This window comes from Heliconius melpomene, chromosome 15 (assembly GCF_056956725.1).
Source record: "Heliconius melpomene rosina isolate 202511_hmr_F chromosome 15, ASM5695672v1, whole genome shotgun sequence".
In the NCBI taxonomy this organism is placed as follows: domain Eukaryota; kingdom Metazoa; phylum Arthropoda; class Insecta; order Lepidoptera; family Nymphalidae; genus Heliconius; species Heliconius melpomene.
Window position 1 is genome coordinate 2,606,356 of NC_140403.1, and position 24,477 is coordinate 2,630,832.

At 35.7% G+C, this 24,477-nt stretch overlaps 1 protein-coding gene across 1 annotated transcript; it reads left to right on the plus strand.

Annotated features, from left to right (window-relative positions):
• Window positions 1-3,974: 3,974 nt before the first annotated feature.
• On the plus strand, window positions 3,975-24,477 carry LOC146531293 (uncharacterized). The gene is made up of 6 exons (XM_085198557.1): window positions 3,975-4,008; window positions 4,362-4,562; window positions 23,169-23,406; window positions 23,708-23,755; window positions 24,019-24,106; window positions 24,332-24,477. The coding sequence occupies exons 1-6, from the start codon at window positions 3,975-3,977 to the stop codon at window positions 24,464-24,466; spliced, it is 744 nt and encodes a 247-aa protein (XP_085054683.1). The 3' UTR covers window positions 24,467-24,477.

Consider the following 24,477-nt stretch of genomic DNA (forward strand, 5'->3'; position numbering starts at 1 on the left):
ACTATTTCTATATATATATATATACTAGCGGCCCGCTCGCGATTTCACCCGCGTGAACTATGTTATTATTAATTTCTGTCTCCATGACTGCAAAATTTGAGCCTCCTGGAATTTGTAGTAACGAAGTTTCATACAAACTTTCAACCCCAAAAACAACCCCTTAGAAGTCGAATATTGCAAATTCCCGTCTTAGCGAGCACCTACGTCCTATAAGTAACTCCTATGCAAAATTTGAGATTCCTAGCACATGTAGTTTCTGAGATTTCGTGATGAGTGAGTGACCTTTCGATTTTATATATATAAGATAGACTAGTGGGCCCGGACGCGGCTACTCCCGCGAAAATATAAGCCTAAATCATTAAAATAAGTTAAAAAATAATAATAAGTGGAGATTTATTATTAGAAAAAATATCTGAGTAACCGAAATGAACAAACCAAAGAAGTAAAAGTAACTAAAGGAAATTCTTAATATTAGAAAAAAAAAACCTAAAGTTTGCTGTGCGCGCGTACTAAACATTTTTCTATATTAAATAATTATTAATTTTTGCGAACAATATTAAATAAAATCTCAAATGATTAAAATTACGATATTTTAAGTGTATAACATCGGTATAGATAACCAAACTGAGATAAATTAATTATAAGCAGCAAATAATTACATAAAAAATAATAGTAATTCGAAAATCTATAAAAATTTACAAAATCATCAAAGTCATCCGCCCGTTCGCGTCGGTCATACTCATATTATGCCGCCCGAAGGCTAGGTCATTTGGAATCAGTCACATCTTAATTATTTATTAGAATGTTATACAGTAAATTATAATTTCCATCTAGATGAAATGCTAAAAGTGACTATTATATTTATTTTCATAAGGATGAATATCAAATTATAGAAATCATCTAATTTTTGTTAATGATTTGTATAAAGAGATTTGTATAAATCTATATCGGCGCGCACCATGTATGCATTAAGCAAACTCACTGTGGGTGACGTTTTCTTAAAACAGCAAACTTTGCAAGCCGTTGCTTAGCAACGCGTAGCGACGATTGTTATTAACATGGCGGAATAAATTCCTTGTCAAATTAATTATTTTAATATATTGGTATATAACGAAAATATTACAAATATGAGAAAAAAAAAGTATCCTATGTTCATCCCGGGACCCTCAAGTATCTCTATATGAGTATTTTATCACAATTAAATTAGCGGTTTGGCCCTGATTGCGGAAAAGACAGACAGACAGACAGACAGACAGACAGAGTTACTTTCGAATTTATAATATAGGTATGGATATATATATGATGCTTGTATAATATTTGCAAATAAAATTAGAATAAGGCCGTCATAGCCCAGTAGATTAGAAGTCGAAGGGTGTAGGCTCGAATCTTGAGAAACTATTTTCTATTCAACTCAAGTCAATGAATATAAGTTTTAGTTTTTTTAGCAAGTAAAATTAAATAAAAAACAATAACAAAATCAGTTCTAATTTAATTGGCAATATTTATTTCGTTATTAATATAAATCTTGGTTATCAAACGGAAGAAATATATAAATATAAACTAAATATTATTACTAGAGTCCCGTATGGTACAAGTACTATAAATAAGGTAACAACGCTATAAGGAAATATTCGAAATTGCTAACAGACTCCCCGGTGTCTACCAATTCAAGTTTCATCGAGTCATTCATATTGAAACTATTAATTAATACTCATTGTAAAAACGTCCAGCAACATCAGATCCTTTTCTCAGTATGGGGTCTTTGAGGAATCCTTCAAACTACAGTGACCACATATTAAATCTGTACAGGAAAACATTCTGTTATCATATATGTACATAGTAAATATGTATTGACGTGTTTGAAAATGGGGGACGGAATGGTTCCCTCTGCCTACCTTGCTGTATACGAGATACAGCGTGAAGCTGATATATTTTGATTTAATTTTTAAAATATTTTTTTCTTAACTCTGGTGTCGAGGCAAAACGCGGTAATAAGTTCCATCACTCAACACGCAATGTCACCAGAAGATGGCGGAAATGGAGAACGGAAGTATATTAATTAATGGAAACGCAGTAGGATTCCAGTTCCCTTCTGCCTACCCTGCCTTGTGCGTGATTCAGCATGAAGCTAAACTTTCTCTATCTACAGAGATTTCTCACATTATAATTTATTTAATAGTTTATTTTAGTTAATAGAATAAAATATATTTTCTTCCCGCACACCACTTACTTCAAGAACATTCATTCATTCAATCAGAATTTCCAGCAAGATTTATATTTGGAAAGTGTACATAAAAATACAGAAATAGTTATTATCTAGCTTTATATTCTTTTAAGAGCTAAAATTGTAAGATCCACAAAATAACAGTATTATGGAGCTCCTACGCGACTCACATTTATGTACAATTTAAGGGAATCCAATAAATTGATTTTTAATTTATTAGTTCGTATCGAATTAGATTTTTACACGCTGAAAGACATTCTCGTGTCATTCGTCGAGGACAAGGATCACCACCAAATAAGCTAAAAGATAAATCACTTTTTTTCAATTTAAATTAAATTTAAACTTTTAACTAGATGCATATACCTACACAAGTCATATTTATATGCATGACGGCGCGCTGCTATGTATTAGTTTAAATTATAATTTCGCAATTATTACATTTCGATTTTAATTGATTTATGTAATGGAAAATTGATTTATGTAGAAGAATATTTAAAACGGAGCGGGTAACCCCGAATAGGGTATTAGGTGTAGCCACGAATAATAGCGGATGTCATTGGTTGACAGCTATGGCGTGAGATGTTCACCAATTAACCTATTGGCTCCTAATCTATTGTAAATTTGTTAATCTTGTGAGATTTATTATAAAACTTTTATGTAAACGAGTAATAAGACATTGTAGAATATAAATGTGACTTTTATTTAAACATCTCTGTTGCTACAACGCCCACAAATGAATAGTGAGAGCCAAGACCGCTTTGAGGCCCTTTCTGATGCTTCTACATCAGAAGTGGGATTACCAGCAACGAATAAGGAACAAAATACAGAACAGAGTATTAAAATTTGACAAGATGTGAAAATTGTAAAAAAAATGTGAAGTTGAAAATTTATTTTTGACATGTCGAAACAAAATTTTACGGGAGCCATTGGTATCTGACATTAAGAAAAATAATGTTACGAAAGTTTAATTCTGATGCTGCAGACCACGACGTTCGCAGTTGGTGTGACATATGTTTACAAGAAAAACTTATTTTGGCAGTGATTTGATAATTACAATGAGCAAGGCACAAAAAGAGCTAAGAGAGAATTTGACAAATCCGAGATTGTGAGAGCAAACTCAAATAATAAGAAATTTTGGAAAGTATTAAAAAATAAGTTAAGTATTCGTGACAATAAGAATATCGCTTCTGATTTAATACGGAACTCAAGTTCCCCGCAGGTCAACTGAAACATAGTTAATGAATATTTCGTTAGCATTGGTGGAAATCTTGCCGAGAAGATAAAAAAAGAGTCTCCCAATATCAGTCGAAAACCACAAATAGATAACATTCAATCGTCATTCGTTTTACTTAATACTGATGAAATTGAAGTTGTAATAATTATAAATTCGTTAAAAAAAACTGACTGTGAAATTGGTGTAAGGGGTAACGAACACAAACTATCCGAAAGCTATCGCACGGATAGAATGCAATGCACTAAAATAGAAGAATATACCAGCTTAAACCTTCCTATCAAATATGGCATTCCACAGGGAAGTATATTGGGACCAACACTATTTTTAATATTGAATTTACCTATGAACTTTTGAAAAATTGTGTCTTTTGCTGATGACACCGTTTTACTACTAAAAGGAGAACCTGGGAAAAAGCCTTTTATAATGCTCAGGTACTCAAAGGATCGGCGTCATCTTGACTTGTTCAATACTGTTGATACTGTTGAGACTCCAGCTGCAATTTATGGCGATTACTCAATGGTGGTCCAAGAGAAGACGAGTGTTTATCTGCGTATGCCGGGTGCTGCTTATAACACTGTTCAGAAATATTAAGAGGATAAACATGTATGGAAATAATGTCTATTGAATGTCATGCAGGATAGCTGCCAGTTAAGATTATTACCAAATTAATGATGTTATAAATGTTAATTCGCCTTGAGAATGAAATGCTCGCTCCAGTTTGTTTCAAAGAAAAAGTGGACATCCGATTAGTGGGAAGACTACTCTGACTATGGAAGTGAAAAAGCCACTAATAGAATCATCACAGCGATGCTATAACTGTGACAAGCAGGGTCACGTACCCAGTGATTGTTGTGGCAATAGTAGTTGTAATAGCAATTTCTTATTTACGTTGTGAGATTTCAGATACTACCTCATCTCTACAGTCTAAGGAAGTTGGTGTGCATATGAAGGTGATCCCTCCAACTTGCTTCACGTGTGGTGAATGCAGCCACATCGCACTGCGCTGCTCCAGTATGGATACCGAGGCAAGCGATGAACGGGTTGAACGATGGGTGAATGTTTGCTCCATTCAACTAACTATGGATCAGTTCTTAGATGAATCTGGTGAGAAGTTTTCATTTTGTTTTGGTTCTGTTGCCGAATGCTCTTTAATAAAGTCAGCTCTTTCGAGATAGATAATAACAAGTCATGGCAAGATGCACTACCTGACAATCAGCTAGCCATTAGCGCAGCTATTATGAGTAGGATAACCAGGGCGAGTCATTTAGAATTGTTAGTAGTAAAGGTTTCTATGCCTCTAAACTTAATGTAATTAGCCACGGATGAATTTGATTTGAATCTTATTATCGAGCAATCGACACGAGTGAAAGAAGCTAATGCTTCTTCTGAGAAGGTTTAGTTTGATAAACGTAAAGCAATGTTAAAGAATTAAGTGGGTGATTATGTGCTGTAACCAAACCAAGCTTGACCCAAAATTTTAAAGACTCTTAAAAGAGCCCGTAAGCCCGTAGTAATTGGCTTTCAATTCTAGTAGCACGTAGTAGTGCGGGAAATTGCAAGCAACAAAATAAAGTCAGAATGTGCCGATGACGGCCATGTTAAATAGTTACATACCCCTTTTACCCTGTAGTAGCGTGTGTGGCTAAGACAAACAAAGCTAAGACAAACAAAACAAACAAAAAAAAAACCAAAAAAAAAAAAGAAAAACTAGCCTTTGTGGCAACGCCTAGCCCTTGTGGCAACGACTAGACTTTGGGGCAACGACTAGCCCTTGTGGCAACGACTAGCCTGTGTGGCGACGAGTGGTCTGTGTGGCGACGAGTGGCCTGTGTGGCGACGAGTAGCCTGTGTGGCGACGAGTGGCCTGTGTGGCGACGAGTGGCCTGTGTGGCGACGAGTGGCCTGTGTGGCGACGAGTGGCCTGTGTGGCAACGAGTAGCCTGTGTGGCGACGAGTAGCCTGTGTGGCGACGAGTAGCCTGTGTGGTAGCAGCTGGCCTGTGTGGCAGCAGCTGGCCTGTGTGGCAATGACTAGCCTATGTGGCAAGTACTAGCCTGTGTGGCAATGGCTGGCCTGTGTGGCAAAAAGTAGCCTGTGTGGCAATGACTGGCCTGTGTGGCAATTACTAACCGTTGTGGCAATGACTTGTCGATTGATTGATTGATTTCTTGATATATGGCGTTTCGAGCGTGCCAGTTGAGCACAATTCATTTCGCCAATGTCACGTTGTATGGAAAACACACGAAGGAAATTGACATGACTTGTCTGTGTGACTGTTAGCCTATGTGGTATTGACTAACGGATGTGACATTTGTAAGATTGTTATGTTTTCCTTATACGAAACATTTTGTAGTATTTGTAATACATTTATAAAATTGTAATCACTATGAGTTCACTGTTACATCCACTAAGGGGAGATATTGTGTGGTCAGGAAGACCGAACGGGACGTATTGCAAAGCACTATGTTTATTGTTCACAGATTGAACCTATGCACACGAGGGCGTGTGACGATGCAGGACGGCCGTGACGGCGCGCTGCTATGTATTAGTTTAAATTATAATTTCGCAATTATTACATTTCGATTTTAATTGATTTATGTAATGGATTATATTAGAAGAATATTTAAAACGGAGCGGGTAACCCCGAATAGGGTATTAGGTGTAGCCACGAATAATAGCGGATGTCATTGGTTGACAGCTATGGCGTGAGATGTTCACCAATTAACCTATTGGCTCCTAATCTATTGTAAATTTGTTAATCTTGTGAGATTTATTATAAAACTTTTATGTAAACGAGTAATAAGACATTGTAGAATATAAATGTGACTTTTATTTAAACATCTCTGTTGCTACAACGCCCACAAATGAATAGTGAGAGCCAAGACCGCTTTGAGGCCACTTCTGATGCTTCTACATGCAGATTTCTAAAATAATGATTAAATTTTAATATTAATCATCTTTATATTGTATCCCGCACATACCAGGGTAATCAGAGGGAACCTAGTGTTAAAACACTCCGTTCGCCACTTTATGTCTAATTTTTCCATAATTGCGTATTGAGCGGAATTCAACGCCCCTCTTTGCCTACACCAGAGTGAAGAAATTAAAATATAAATTATAATAAATATTTCATTTCCTCAAGTGGAGATCGAACCCACAACCCCCAATTGGCCTTAAATTTTAGTATTATTTATATAAACATTATTATCAATAAAAGAAGATAATATATTCTAGCGTTAGATAGTGTTTTGATCAACATGAATGGATCGGCACTATCAAAGTGCCAGGCCCGAGTCAATGGAACGGAAACAGAAGGCAGGTCGCGACACCAGGATAAAATAGGACAAAATGAATGGAAAATATGCATTTTTTTACATTTTGTACTCTATTAGCCGCATATAAGATTTAAAATGGAATATCAAAATCTATTGCACATTTGTTTGCGTGCAATACAAATATTTTGATAGATGATTTTATAGTATAATTGTAACGTAACTGTGAAATTAATATATACCTAAATTTCATGTAATAGATAAACGATAAATATAAATAGTCCTATAAAGTAACTTTACAAAAAATATGTCTGATAGTTAATATTTTATAACATTTGCTTGATTATTCTTTATTTTGAGGCTTTCAAGTGTGTCAACTGATAACTATAGAGGCTAGAGCAATGATTCCCAAAGTGGTCTATATCGACCCCTGGGGGTCTATGACAACCTGCAAAGGGATCTGCGTCAGCGAAAAAAAAATTTGGGGGTCCATGAAATGAAAATGGGGATCCACGATAGTGGATCTCAACACATACACTGATAGTACCTATTTACTTACGTTTATGTTTATTTATTGTTACGTACATATATTTTACATAACAGATACAAAATTTTATTTTGAGAAGTTTTAATTAAAATTCTATTAACATGTGTTTTTACTTTAAGTTTTTAACACTAAACTTGACTACAGTTAGAAATTTACAGGAAATCAATATCAGGTAAGTAGGGGGTCTACCCAACACCGAAAAACATGGCAAGGGATCTACGACACAAAAACGTTTGGGGAACTCTGGGCTAGAGTATAAAAATTGAGTTGACAACAATGACAGCAAATAAAACCACCACAGACTATAATTTGGTACTGTCAATATTAAAACTGACAGATAATATATAATTTTGAATTCATCTCAAAAACACCGCCGGTAGTCATCATTAATCAATGCTTAATTAACACGAACGCCGAAATACATTCGCATTGCCACTCAATTAAAAAAAAGATCTATAAAGATAACGTCCGAAGTATTATCAAGAAAGACCACAGCCATCTTTTACATAATAATCTTGTCTTTTTCTATCTTGTATTGATTTATATAGCTCCATCTTTCTCTTAAAAAAGTGACTGCTCAAAATGGATGCAATTATTTTAACGCAACGACATCTCTTTCACGCTTGCCTATATGCGAAAGCCTTCGCTCGTTTTCAATAAATAATTGAACGTAGCGTTAAATAAGTGTGAAAATTTTTATTTATCTGTTAAACGGTGGGTTTGGCGCGAATTAATCGAGTCATATATTTTTGTATGCTGTACCTACACTACAGCCAATAAGTTGTGGCTGATATAAAGTTAGGTTTTCTAATCTTTTGCGCATTGTTGAACTGGAAAGAAAATATTCAAAAGTAGGAAAAATCTTAAAATTAAATCTGCGCAGCCGTCTACAGCTAACTTCAGGGCGGCCACGACTTGTTGACCGTACTGCATTATAATAACAACATGTTGTTAAAACGCACAACACGACAAAATTGATTCGTAAATCATATTTTTAACTGAAATCGATTTGTATAATAACTTACCTTTGAGAAATGGTGTAAATATTTTTAGTTATGTTTTAAAGGTGTTAAAAAATTTATGGGCTTCGTTTCTCAAAATAATTAACGCAAGTTATATATGTTAGCTAAAAATATTAATATTATTATTTAATTTAAATTTCTGTTTTAAGGACATAATACAAAACACACAATTCTTCACTTTTCCTCGATTTTCCCGAGAAATGATGAAAATAAGTCGCCACAGTAAAACATAGTACTTCCTCTCAATTAGTTTCGATTGAAAATAAGGTTGTTAGGTGAAATAAACGGCCGCATTTCGTCTAACAAGGCTGAAGTTTTATTTTAAACAGGACGAATTTAATTAAAAAAAACTATTTTAAATTAAAGAATAAAATAGAGGAAAATTAACGTTTTCTTTTATTAGTTATAGGTTATTCTATTTCGGTGCAATGGTACAAGCGTGTGACTGTAAAGGCGACGTTTTACAGTTCGATTCCCACTCGTGGGAATGAATGAATTATTATTTATTAATATTTCCATTTTTCGCTCTGGCAACAAGCTAAAGCGCAGCATTGAGTTCTCTGCTTTCTTTCTCTGCCTTGAAGATTCGGCGGTAAATGGGGAACGGAGGGTTAACACAAGGTTCCCTCTGCCTACCTCTCTATATATACTTATAGGTTATTATAATAACGCTGACAAATCGATATATATAAGTGAAATCCATGATAATGTTTACAAATTAGGTCGACCGTCGAAGTGCTGTCTGTGCTGATAATGGTGTTATTCAATGACCACATTATAATTAATATACGCTATCGATACACACAAATCATTGTAATCTGTTTGTCGTTCAATTAATATATAACTAAAGGTATAGGTTCATATCTAAGTATATAAAATATCCCTCACACATTGTGGGTAGTGATAAGACACTTCGTTCCACGTTTTCGGACAAATTCTGGAGGCATTGCGTGGGCTAATGGCGGAACTCAAGTTTTTCCTTGACACCAGGTCGAAAAAATATTAGATATTTCATTTCCTCGAGTGGGAATCGAACTCACAACCTGCATTTACAATCACACTTTGTGCACCTGCACCACCACATATCTATCTAGTTCTTATTTTTGTAATTAGTTCTAATAGTTACGTCATTGCGTCTTCCACCTTTTGGCATCTTTATATGTTTTATTATTTATTATTTTCACGCTATATTCTACACTTAGCACTTAAGCAGAGAGTACTTGGGAACCTAGTGATGACTCACTCCGTTACCATTAAGGCAATTCCGTTCCCCACTTTCTGTCAAATTCTTGAGGCATTGCATGTTGAGTGACGGAACCAATGTCGAGTCTTATTTTTTTTATTTTATCGTTGATGGAATTGGATAATATTTTAGTATAATTTTCTATGTAGGCTTCCAATCATGGGTGTTCAATTTTGTGATTATATTCGTAGTTATAGTTGTGTGTCCACCTCTAGGTTTACGAGATCCTAGTCATACCTATCTAGATATTCTTTATAATGTATCCCACATATAGCACAACACGAGGGAACCTAATTTTAAGACACTCCGCCCCCCACTTTCCGCTTATTCAGTGGCGGTGCTTAACGCCGCTCTTACAGCAACACTTTACCTTCTTTAATATTGTATTATTCAATACCTATATCAAAGAAATGACACTCGCTATGTCATTTAATTTGAAACATTTACAAATATAATAGGTTATCGGTTCGCTTCTGATGAATATATCAATTTAACACTACATCCGTTCGAATTGATATTAAAATCGATAAATTAACATAATGTAACTAAATCGATTGTAAGACTAATTTAAATCGTTCATTTAATAATATTGATTGAACAAGGGCGAAGAAATGGAAACATAAATGTAGATAAATATTTGACTTCCTCGAGTGGGGATCGAACTCACAACCGTCGCATTACAGTCACACCCTTCTGCCGCTGCGCCACGACTGCCTGACCTGGTGACCCATAAAAACAGTAATTAAAATTATTTTCTATTCTAATATAACCCAATATATCTTATATATCTTATATATATAAAATCGAAAGGTCACTCACTCATCACGAAATCTCAGAAACTACAAGTGCTAGGAATCTCAAATTTTGCATAGGAGTTACTTATAGGACGTAGGTGCTCGCTAAGACGGGAATTTGCAATATTCGACTTCTAAGGGGTTGTTTTTGGGGTTGAAAGTTTGTATGAAACTTCGTTACTACAAATGCTAGAAGTGTCAAATTTTGCATAGACGTCACTAGGACGTAGTCATGGAGACAGAAATTAATAATAACATAGTTCACGCGGGGGTAACCGCGAGCGGGCCGCTAGTTATACATATATTCACGCTATATATGTACTGACACATACATACACTTACTTCCCTCTTCCCGTACATCAAGCCATTATTTTTCACTACAGAGTATCGTACTATCACGCCTATATAAATCTGTCCATCGCCTCAGGCGCTTTTGATCTGGCACGTCCGCTTAAGTTATGGGCCCCTGGTGGCTGTCCTCTGGTGATACATGCCTCGTTCACTTGCTTTGGCTGTGCGATGGAGCGGCACTGATGGTTATGTGCAAGTAGTTTAAATGGACTAACTGTGGTTTTAGATTTAGAATTAGTATGGAGTTTGTGTGCTTTGATTATTTAAATATTTTTTTAGTAAAAATGTTTATAAAAATTTACAAATCGTACAATGCTATTAAAATTTAGCTTATTTTTTAAATATTTTTTAACTAAATAATTAAAATTCTTACTGTTTATAAGCGTTTTTACAAAAGTAGTTTTAGATAAGACAAAAATGTAGTTTATATTTATTATTTATTTTAATTTATAATAATTTTGCTTCATATGAATGTCAGCACAAACGCCAAATTGAAAATCAACATAAGCGTAAAGCCGCCGGCATTATCTAATTATGTATCTATATTCTATATAGATTCAAAATCTACTTTAGTTACACAGATAAATAATAAATTTTTAGATGAACGTAGAATTATCTATGTGACAATTAATAATTTAATAATATATACTATTAATTCTATTTATAATTAATAAAGAAATAATACAAATAAAACAAAGAAATAAATATTATTTTGTAAGTTATTTTAATGAAATATCTAGCAATATACGGTTGACTCTCGCATTGGAGTAGCGTCTTGAGACCTTACACTATATTTCAGTGAATCGCCGAAATGGGCGCCGAAATGGGCCATAAAGATGACACATGGCCCAAATACACCAATAGTTTTAATATATTACTAATTATATACGTAGTTTATGGAATGAAAACGGTCCGTTATACTTCTGGCTTAATCGCTTTGCGGAATAAAATTTAATTTAAAAAATAAATGATCATTTCAAAGATAACTTCTTTTATGAAATATCATTGAAATTGGCTTTAGAGCAATTCATCTCCATTATATTATAATTTAATTGAGTTTGAAATTACCTACAGATAATAGAACTATTTTAACTATATGTTTATATAACATGATTGAAGGAGAACCTAAACTTTTGGAAGAGGCTAACTTTACAGAATTTGTAAGAAAATCTTTATTTTTTCTTCAAATTTACGCCGTTATATAGCGTACAGCAAGGTAGTAAGGATACCAGTCTCCGTTCTCCGTTTTCCGCTCGAATTCAAGACATTACGTATTGGGTAGAACGCTACACTTTAATCTACTTTGATATATATAATAGAATAGTGTATTTGCAAAAAAAAAATTATATAACATTTAAGTACATTTTTCGCTCTGAAAATAAAGAATTACAATATTTCCTGTGATTATCGTGAAGGAATAGAGGTGTCTAGATGTTAAATAAAAATATATAGGTGTGATAAGGCCGTCATAGCCCAGGGGCACAAGGTCTCATGATGGTCTCGTGACTGTAACACGATAAGACAACAAAGTTGTGGGTTTGATCCCAACTCGGGGGTATGAATTATTATTTATTAATATTTTCATTTCTTCGCTCTCGCATCAAAGCAAAACCCCAGTGTTCAATTGACGAACAGAGTACCTCAACACTAAGTTCCCGTTGCCTAGCTTATGTGAACCTGGAAATAAATATACATTTGAGAATAATTTACTATCAAATCTAGACCCAAACCCTTTATTAAATGTAATTACTATTTATAAATATCTCCCAGTCCAGATAAAGACGGCACCTTCGGTCGTTCGGACGAAAAGACGCGGAGGTCGCGCACTGTCGACCAATGTCGAGCTTTATCAATAAATATAAAGATTGAGTTTTCGGCTCTTTTTATGTATGACACGAATAGATATGTTATAATAACCCTAATTTTAAGAAATGCTTGATTTAAGCAACAGTTGTATTGGTAAAAGTTTAATATAAACAAGAAATTAGAAATCTTTGTTTTTTTCCATTGTTAGTTATGTAAGTTATATATTTAGGTGGGGAGTTTTAAGACTAGGTTCCCGTATAGGGGCGCCCTGGGATTTTGGACTAGACTCAATCGATCAACCCCTTAGGTCAATAATTTTACTCTATTCATATTGTTAAAATGGAATTTTTGATTAATTGGAGTGATTTCAACATCATAAAATTTAATCTAATTTATAGTTTTATTTTAAAAAAAAATGTAAAATGTAATCTTTTTCATATATGTGCATATATGAAAAAGAATACTATGTTTTTATTTCACAATTGAATTAGTACATAATTGAAGGACATATCAAAACCATAGACAATCATGGGAACCATAAAAAAATCTAATTAATCGTTCTCTAAAAAGAATGAAACTCAAAAAATCAAAAAACCAATAAATAAATCAATAACAAAAGGACGTTAATAAAATTAAGAATAAAATAAAAAAACAGCACAACAAGATAATTTAAAATTAATACAAAAACAAGAGTGCAGAGGTGTCATGATAAAATACTTGTATTAATTTGCTAGTTTTTATGTTTTGCTTGTGATAAAACAAAATGGACGCTTTTTCTACACCTACTTAAAGATAACAGTAATAAATTTAAATCGTTAGTCAATAATTACACAATTTTATTATATTTTGCGCTTCCCGTTGTATCCCGCATGTAGCAATAGTAGCAGGCAGAGGGAACCTAGTGTTAAAACACTCTGTTTTCCACTTTACATCGAATTTTCAAGGCATTGGGTGTTAAGTAGCGAAAAACAACACCGCGCTTTTGCCTTGTTATAGCGACGAAATGCAATTTTATTCGAAAAATTATTTTGGAAAATCACTTTTTAAATCCTAGATATTATTTTGATTAAATAAAAATCTACTTTTTTTAATTCATCTAAGAGACTTTAGACACCAAAATCATTTGCCTCAGTTACAAAGATTTGTACATACATACAGTTAATTTATAACAGCCAGTGCGTTTCTTAGATATGAAGGTTATCAGAACATACTAAATTATTACCGAAACGTTTTTTAACTTGCCGCTTTTGATAATGTTTATTGAAATATATGAATATTAATATAGTTTTATACGCAATTAACAATTGAGGTTGAACGTTTCAATAGATACAGATAAGGCGGTGTATTTTTCTATTCTTTTTTATCTTTACATTAGCGTATACTATTTGTGTTTTGTGCCAGAATTTGGTACTTCTAATAACTGATAATTTGAGACAACAGAAATTGTGTAAACAAACAAATTTTAAATAAAATACATTTATAGTGTATGGTAAAGATATGAATTAATAAATATAAATTAAGAAATTACTTTATGTGTTTTATGGCATCGTTATGTCGTAAAAATGATTATTGATATCAACTCTATATGACGAATTGTTTTATTATCAGTGCAAAATGAGAATAATTAATTCCCCCGAATAGAATCGAACCCATAATGTCCGGATGTAAAGGCCACTGTTACAGTCTAATTTTAATGTAAATTGCATAAAAATATCATCTGTAAAAAATTTAAATCAGCTTCACGCTGTATCCCGCACACAGCAGGGTAGGCAGAGGGAATCTAATATTTAAGACACTCCGTTCTCCTCTTTCTGCCGAATTCTGGCAGGTGTTAAGTACAGAACTTAACGCCGCGCTTTGCCTCGACATCAAAACGAATTATCTTTCATTATAATAATAAGAGTAATACTAAACAAATATATAAATCTTACATAGTCCAATCTTACGTAAGTGCATATCGTAATTCCCATACAAATTGAGCAAGTTACTTGGCCCGTCCACGCCTTTGCAGTTTGTAGGTACAATGATTTGTGGCTTTGTTATACACCCATTGTTGACTGCCGCTACTGACAGCACCTAACGTCGTCGACTTGTTTACGGACATACATACATTGTCAATTTACTGTTAATATGGCACTAGATTATATATATATACATATATAGAGGGCAGTCGTGGCGCAGGGGCACAAAGTATGTGTAAATTTGATTGGTTGTGGGTTCGATCCTCACTGGAAGAAATGAAATAATTATTTAAATGTATATTTTCATTTCTTCATCTGATGTCGCGGCGTTGAGTTCCGCGACTCAACACGCAGTGCCTTGAAAATTTAGCGGAAAAGGAACGAAGTGTCTTAACACTATGTTTCCTCTGCCTGCCCGGCTGTATGCGGGATACAGCGTGAAGCTGATCATATATCTAATTTATTCTATATCTTGCTATATCTGTAACCTGGTGTCATTCATCCATTATGATGATGATTGATGAAGCATCAAAACCACTAAGCACCTCACATATGATTAGTTTAAATATAAAATTGTATTATTTTTATAAAAAATAATAATAGATGTATGCTTGTAAACTAATTGTATTTAGACATGTTTACGGGAGCGCGAGTGGGCTTTTAAAAATAACTAAGAAAGTTAAATTTAAATTTATTTTTATTAAACTTGAACAAATATGTATGTTCTTATAATTAAACTAAAATTAACTTAACTAGTAGTTCGACTGAGCAGAAGTGCATGCTCTAATCGACTAAAGAATAAAATATATAATAATTAAAACTAAAACACTACGTTTGTTTCCCATGGCATGAGGGGATTCGCGTTACATACGCCGAACGCTGATTAGGCGTTTACCGGTACCGTTCTCACACCATGAGGCAACATAACTATTTCTTAATAATAAATTTGTATAATAATAAAGTTGCGATGTTTATAAGTTCGATTCCCATTCGGAGGAATGAAATATTTAATATTTTCAGTGTCTCGCTCTGGTAACGACGATGTAAAGCGCGTTGCGTCCCGCTACTAAACAGCAATGCCTTCGGAATTCCAGCAATACGGCGGAAAGTGGGGAATGAAAATGTCTTAATGGGGTTTCCCATCATCACTTGGTTCCCAAACGCCCTCTGCCTAACTTGATATGTACGGGATACAGCGGATGAAAAAAAAATCGCTTCTGCTCCTGCGCTCTGACTGGCCTCAATTGAACTGAACTTATCTGAATTTCTATAGGATTATCTATATATATAAAAGGACTTGTCCTCACTGACTGAGGTAAGACGCACGCACAGCCGTAACCGCTGTGCGTAGAAACGTGAAATTTGGACAAAAGTTTACTTTCGTAATCTGGACATCCACTAAGAAGGGATTTTGAAAAATTTTAACCCTAAAGGGGTGAAATAGGGGTTGAAAGTTTGTATGGAAAAAAATTTAAATCGGCACCGATTTTTATAAAATTTGAAATTTAGATTTTTAAAAGTATTTAATTGAACACGTGTTTCATCGTTTTCTAGAATTCTCTTCCTAAGGGAGCAAATAAGGGGTTGAAAGTTTGTATGGAAAAATCTTTAAATCGCCACCGATTACTATAAAATTTGAAATTTAGACTCTTAAAAATATTTCATTGAACACATGTTTCATGGGTTATTAGAATTCACCCTTAAATACGCAAGCGAAGCTGCGCGCGTCCGCTAGTAATAGATATAAATAAAAAAAATCAAGTCGTCATACGTAAGTATATACTTAAATTCCTTTGAATGGAAAAAATCCAACACCCATAAGTTTCAAAAAAAGTTAATTTAGCACCTAAAGCATAAACAATATGGAAAACACAGCATATACTGAAAACCTAGTTAACAAGCTAGCAGCTACCTGGTCAACACAATGCAGTGTCTCCTAACAATAACTCAATACAAATTGAACAAGTAGTCGGTCTGTTCACGCCTCCGTACAATGATTTGCATTGTTATACCTACCTACATTGTGCAACAGCCCTACGACTAATGTTATTTAATTTATTGTGAGGGTGTCCAGACTAATACCTGTCCGATATTGGTTTGTGGGCATACGGGTACGCGACCCCGGATCCTCGAGCCGCCACTCTTATATCCTCATCCAGTCCGTAAGAATGGTGTCCCCCCCCCTCTCCTCCTCCTTTCTCCAGCTCCCTCCTATACCTATCCTACCCCCCTCTATTTTCCTCTCCCCTCGGTTTTTCCCCACAAAGGGGGTTTTGGAGGTCAGACGGCAGTCGCTCCAGGAAAACCACAAACAGCCACAATATGGAACGGACCAACAACAGACTGGGTACGGCTAGGGCGTCGCCGCATAACGACGCGCAGGCACATCGCCCTACACCTGCGACAAGTGGGCAAGGGCTACCGTGTCAAGTACGGGCACGGTTAAAGACGCAAGTACCCAGACGAAAACTCCGCTTTGCAACGTGGAATATTGGCTCTCTAACCGGACGATGCAGGGAACTCGCAGATGTACTCATGAGACGTCGGGTCCAGTGTGCTTTCCTCCAGGAAACTCGCTGGAAGGGTAATAAGTCCCGTAACATCGGACAGGGTTACCGGCTTATATACACTGGGTCACCTTCGGGTAGAAACGGTGTAGCGGTAGTGCTTTCTGAAGAGCTTCAGAATGGGCTCCTTGAAGTTGGCCGTCGCTCCGACCGCTTGATGCGAGTGAGGGTACTGATTGAGGGCGCTATCACAAACTTAATCAGTGCCTATGCTCCCCAGGCGGGATGTAGCGCGGCCGAAAAGGAGACATTCTGGGAGCAGTATGAAGGGGTGCTACTTGCTGTGCCGTCTACCGAAGTGGTCTTAGTTGGGGGGGATTTGAACGGGCACGTCGGTAAGGCTGCTGAGCCGTATGAACGTGTTCACGGGGGTTTTGGGCACGGTCTTCGCAATGCAGAGGGAGAAAACATTCTGAGAACCTGTATTGCGTCTGATCTGGCCGTCGTGAATACGTTCTTCCAAAAGAATTCTCAGCACCTTATCACGTATAAGAGCGGGTCCCACTCAACTCAAATAGACTACTTGTTGACCAGACGGTGTCATATGGGCAGGGTAACTAACTGTAAGGTCATTCCAGGCGAAAGCCTAACGGCCCAACATCGTCTTCTTGTCATGGACTTTAACGTCACTCCGAAGAAGAAAGTAGCCGAGAAACGTAGGCCTCGGATCAAGTGGTGGTTGCTGAATGGACCGATGCAGACCGACTTCCTGGCAGAGGTGAAAAGTCACGATATTTCGACTAACACCGAGACTGCTCAGGATGCTTGGGATCGGGCTCAGTCGGCAATCATTGCGGCAGGCAGGCGAGTTCTTGGCCTTTCTAGGGGAGGACGTGTCATCGACAAGGAGACATGGTGGTGGAATGACGAGGTGCAGGAGGTGACTCGTGAAAAGAAGGCTGCCTTTAAGAAGTGGCAAGAATCCAACTCTCCTGAAGACAGACTGGAGTACACAGTAGCTAAACGTGCCTGTAAAAGAGCTGTAGCCAGAGCCCGCAGTGAAAGTTTGTCACCATTGTATGATAAACTTGAAACTGTGGAGGGGCAGAAGCTCATTTACAAACTGGCACGTTCCCGGGATAAAGTGACGCAAGATATCGCAAAATGTCTTTGCGTCAAAGATTCCCAGGACACGCTGCTCTGTAGTCATGCCTCTGTGAAGGAGAGGTGGAGAAGCTACTTCCAGGAGTTGCTGAATACTCAGCACCCATGCAGTCTTCATCACGACCCACCGCCTAACCTCGGACTTATTGCCCCAATAACCCTTGACGAAACACGTAATTGCCTTCGACGCATGAAGAACGGAAAAGCGGTGGGACCTGACGACATTCCGATCGAAGCGTGGAAATCGTTGGGCTCTCTTGGTGTGCTCATGCTTACTGACCTTTTTAACCATATCTTGAACACTGGTAAGATGCCGCATCAGTGGAGGCTTAGCTTCATTACCCCTATTTACAAAGGAAGGGGCAGTGTTCAAGATTGTGGTAGTTATAGGGGCATTAAGCTTATGAGTCATACCATGAAGCTCTTCGAGCGCATGATCGACCTCAGGCTCCGCCGAGAGTGTACTATCTCTGAGTCTCAATATGGATTTCAGCCAGGATCGGGCACCATGGACGCCATTTTCGCCCTCAGAACTTTGATGGAGGCATACAGGGAAAAAAGGAGAGCTCTGCATGTGGCCTTTTTAGATCTGCAGAAGGCCTTTGACTGTGTGCCTCGTCAGTGTATCTGGTGGGCATTGCGATCCAAAGGGATCCCTGAGGCCTATATTGAGATTATCAGAGACATGTACCACGATTCCGCTTCTATGGTTAGGACTGCTGTTGGCGACACTAGACCCTTCCCGATTACAGTGGGGGTTCACCAGGGCTCGGCTCTTAGTCCGTTCTTATTCAATGTAGTGCTCGATATTGTCTCGGCTCACATCCAGGACCAGCCTCCATGGCTGATGATGTATGCCGATGACATAGCACTCATTGCCGAGAACCGACTGACGCTGGAGCGTAAAGTGAACCTCTGGAAGGGTACGCTTGAGAACGGCGGTCTTAAACTAAATGTGTCGAAGACAGAGTACATGGTCTGCGGGAGCCGGGACTCGAGCACGATCCTTATAGGTCCTGAGCCAGCCGTTAAGTCGGAGAAGTTCAGGTACCTTGGATCCGTTATGCACGAGTCTGGAGGCATCGATCACGATGTCCAAGGGCGGATAAGCGCTGCCTGGGCCAAATGGCGGGAGGTCTCTGGTGTGGTCTGCGACCGCAGAATACCGCCCAAACTCAAGGGGCTGATATACAAGAGCATCATCCGACCGGTTCTTTTATACGGCAGCGAATGTTGGCCGGCACTATCTCGGCACACTCAGGAGCTTCACGTCACGGAAATGAAGATGCTGAGGTGGATGTGCGGCGTAACGCGGTCTGACCGCATACGCAACACATTCATTCGAGGTAGTCTTGGGGTCCGTGACGTAGCGGATAAGCTCCAAGAGCGTCGTCTGAGATGGTTTGGCCACGTTACGCGCCGGCCTAAGAACTATGTCGGTTGCAAGTGCCTTGCTATATCAGTTCCTGGAGTGAGACCTCCTGGACGCCCAAGGAAGCGCTGGCTGGATGTCGTGATGCAGGACATGAGAGCCAATGGTCTAACCACCGAGGACGCAAAAGACCGTGCAAAGTGGAGTAGGTTGAGTAGGAGGGCAGACCCTGGCAATAGCCGGGATTAATGCCAGGAGGAGGAGGAGGAGGTGTTTTAAAATTGTATATTATTTAGAAAAATTGTTATTATAACAAAAACCAAAAAAACAGGAGAAATATCTATTTTGATTTTCTTCGCATATGATAGGGTGACAGATAAATCTAGTGTTAAGACATTAAAAGATGTAGACAACTTCAGATCATTGTTTAATGAACTAAAAAATGCCTTTACTTAAAATAAGTATTATAAACTTATCAACATAAACGCGGCTTCGCCTGCTTTCAATTATTATATTTATTTTATAGTTATATCATAGCCAAAAAATTTTAAAATTTCTACATATATTGTAGCTTATGTTTCTATTCTAAAGTATAGTACTATATTATTGTAAAGTTAAGTAGTTTTTGCGTGAAATTGGAACAAACATCCATCCTTACAAATTTTAACATTTATAACATTATTATTTATTTATATCATAGTATGCATATGTAATAATATAAATTGACAGGCGTCTTGATCTAGTATAAGTAAGTAAAATATTCCTTTATCATTTGACTTAATTTAATTATATGGTAAGTACTCGTATATTTATATGTACATAATTTCAACTTTCTGTATGTTAATAAATTGTCTAAACTCCATTGTATTACTGACTCTACCTTACTCTCTACTCTACTCTAATTGTTAGGTGATATCAAAATAATTAAATTGTAAAGCAGTTTACACATATTATTATAGCTACTTATTTACTTTACAAAATATAACAAAAGAATAATAAAGAGGAAGCAGACACTCACAAGTGAGAGACAAATAAATATAAATCACTCGTTATTTATTCCAGCGAAGTCGTTCCGGACCGTTGGTGAAGCGCGATGTATGACATACTGCATTTTACAGCACAACTACCGTATAAACGTTGTTTTAAACATAACTATGAGAAAGGTGAACCATAGTGTATATATAGTAAAATAAATATACTACTTTTTTGAAATAAACGCCATAATTCCAAAAATATACTTATTCGCCTTTTTGTCATGAAAATAAAAAAAAAGTAAATGTAGCAAATAATAGCGGGGGCTACGTTGTTTTACAATGCTATTGAGAAAATGTTTTATGGTACTTATGAGTTTTTTGTATGATATATCAGTGCCAGTCTTGGACTCATATTATCACAGAACACATTTACTTGCATATTATGGATGTTTGCTGTTGCTAGAAGGTTTAACAGATAACAGAGTATAAAAAAATAAAAAGTACAGATTATAAAAAAATATAGACAATAGAATTATATAAAATACATTTTTGTATTAGACAACTTATATACCATAAATATTTTAATACAAAAATCTATATTATATTATTCATCAATGATCATTGAAGAAAGTCTTAGTTATTTAATGAAATGAAAGTTTTCGCTTTTTCGTCCCAATAATTCACAATTTCTTAAAAAAAAACAAAAAGGTCAATATTGATTGACATTTAAATATATTTTTCTTCTTGTTATGTCAACCATATATCAAATAGAGAAATATTCAAAACAAATAATACAGTCATAAACGCTAAAATATTAAACAGTTTAACCTTTAAGAGTAGGGTGTCATTGGCAGATCAAAATTCAAATCATATCACATCCTTTCCCCGGAAATTGAAGTCCTGGACGCTCTCTTGACCGCGACCCCTAGACTGACGGCTGTCAAGCGAGCTTTAAACTCCCTCTTTATCGTTTACTATTAAGTCAATTTAATAATCAATATTATGTTTATATTTTAAATATATTATATATTACATTAATTTTAATTTTATAGTAAATTTTATATACATTTATCTATATTTATTTTTATAGCAGGATAGGTAAAGAGAACTTGAACATGTAATGTTAAGACACTTTCAATACCCATTTGAATACTCCATTGAATCCTAGGGGTATTGCGTGTGTTAAGTAACGAAACTTTTAAATATATATACAATATGTTATTCTAGAGGACCTCTCTCTATCTCCACTCCAAGACTAAAAGTACATTTCGAAATTTAAACCCCACGAAACGCCATTTTAATGGTGCCACCTAAAACTTATTTTCATAAATATATTTTAATAAAACAAGAAGTTCAAATACATTTTTATGAGCAAACTATAATATGAATAATTATATTAATAATGTTTGCCAAAAAATTATAAAACAATACAATAATGAACCTATGATGTAATTTGGTCTCTAGATCACAAAATGGTACCTTAAAAATCAATTCATGACCCCTGAGGTCGCTTTAAACTGCGATCAAAACAGATAACGTTTAGTACTACGAGTATATGGTTACACTAGAAAAGCACCATAAACGCCGATCACGACTCTACATCGATATAACCAATAAATCCATGGCCTCTCCCAGTACTTTAGATCTTCAGAATGGGCTTGCACGCTAACGTGACGGTGGACTTTTTATTATAAATATTTATTAAATTAATGACAGTTTAAAAAAATAAATTAAAAAGATCGTATAGTTTTGATTGTTAATTATTAACATATAGTGCTCGTTAATGTTAAAAAAATTTAAAAAGACTTGCCTTTTACTGGAAATTTCCTAGTTTTATCGATTAAAAATTCCCAAACTAATTTAACGTTATCATTAATGGGTAAAACCTTATTATAAAAACATATTATTACCACCAAACTAAATGATAAATGACGATCTATAACAATACAAAACTATCTCCATACTAAGATATCTTGTAATGAAGACATAGTGTATCCAGCCACGCCTCCTCTAAGCGGATAATTGAGTCATTATGGTGCGCGCGCGCATACCCTATCCATCGAGATAGACCAGATATCGATAGAGCCTCGGGAACCTGAGATGGGAACCTGAGATGCTGGGCTCTTTGACGTGATTAAAATATTCGAGATTATTTATCTTAGCTAGTATTTTGTTATATTATATGCGCTCTAGATAATTCCGTCTCACACTTCGCTTAATGTTAGTTATGATCACATCTTATAATGTTGTGAACCGGTCCACTCGGAAGTCTGTAACTGCTGTACCGCAACAGAGATTGAATATCTTTCTAGATAGATATTTTTAGTAAACTAGTTAATATTATAATTTTTTCATATATATCAGAAGTGACATTTTTCTGCAAAATGCAGAAGAAAAGTAAAACTGAAATAAAACTGGTTTGATAGAAAATGTAAATTTAAATTTGCTTTTTCTTTATGACATGACATTAGTAATTTAAAATTCATTTTAAAATAAGCAAAAGTCGACTCCGAATATTGTTAGCTTTGAATTGCAAAATATAATATTCAAATATGTTAATTGATAAGGCCAATAATAAAAAGAAGAAAAGTCAAGCTATAGACCCTTATCTAAAGCATATGTATTTTGATGGTATTTTATTTATTAATAATATTTTTTACCATTTCTTGATACAATATACTTAATAAATAATTTTAGGAGACAACGGCGACGAAAAGATTGTTAATTACCAAGATGAAGAACGTTTTGAACCCTACAATTACCCTGAATATGGCATCGATCGTCTCCGTAATAAACGACAAATAGATATAACACCCTTACAGGAAGGGCAGCGGAAATACGAGTCGTACCTCACTCCACTTTATGTGATCACCGCTGTTTTTGGTGCAATACTCATTATAGGACCATTGCTGGTGAGGAAAGGACCTAATCGTGGGTAAGTTGGCTTAAATTGCAAGGAAAATCTCATAGATCCTCAAAATTTAAGATGTTTAGCGGATTTAAAAAAATTTATTAATTTAGGTAGTTTACTGCGTTCAGTTCCGCCACTCAACACGCAATGCTTCCAGAATTCGTCGGAAAGTGGGGAACGAAATGTCTACCCTGCTGTGTGCGAGACACGACGTCAAGCTGATTTTATTAGAATTTTTCGGCATGATGTTAATAAATATATAAATGGTCAAAACTAAAAGGATTACATATAGTTTTTTTTGTATTAATTTGTTTTGTAATTTCAGGATAGCACAAGCCTGTATTATGCTTACAGCGTTCTGCATGTGGATTTTGTAAGATTTTTTAACTAACTATATTGTCCGCTTCCTTAAGAATTATATCTATATGAAAACGAATATGTTTATATGTTTAAATATATATTTTAGTAGCATTTCCCTAACATACTTAATAATTTATTTTGGTTTTCTACCATCTTAACATAACACAATCAAAAAAATATCTTTAAAGAAATTGACTTATAAATAGTTAGAAAATAATAAAATTATATAGTATATTATATAACTTACAGTATAATTGGTAAATCATTTTGTTTCAGCTGGTTCACAATCTACTTTGGGCAAATGAATCCTCTAATGGGACCTCGCCTCGAAAATACTACCGTTGCTTGGATTGCATACAAATTAGTGAGCAGTATTGTATTAAAGTTATAAACTATGTGATTTTTTTTTCAGTTTCACTCTGTACTTTGTGCCGAATTTTCGAGGTATTGTGAGTTGAGTGGTGGCACCCAACGCCGGGCTTTGCCTTGGTACCAGTGTGAAGAAATGAAAATATTTATATTTATAAATATTTTTCATTTTAGTATTAACAGAAACGTATAGTTCGTCTCAAATATTTTATTTTTCAAGGGGAATCCTGTCCCAGCGCCGCCTCCAGAGGTGATCCCAGAGCCAGAACCGGCCCCACAGGCGCCACCGGAGCCGCCACCACCCCCACCTGAAGAACCACCACCACCACCGCCGCCAGAAGAAAGAAGAGTTTAATTATTATAAAA

Bases quoted from the DNA above. Each gene is read 5' to 3' on its own strand.
- LOC146531293 (XM_085198557.1), top strand. From the start codon at position 3,975: ATGGTGGTCCAAGAGAAGACGAGTGTTTATCTGC. The intron at 23,407-23,707 runs GTAAGTTGGCTT...TTGTAATTTCAG, and splicing joins AGGAAAGGACCTAATCGTGG to GATAGCACAAGCCTGTATTA. The intron at 23,756-24,018 runs GTAAGATTTTTT...ATTTTGTTTCAG, and splicing joins GCGTTCTGCATGTGGATTTT to CTGGTTCACAATCTACTTTG.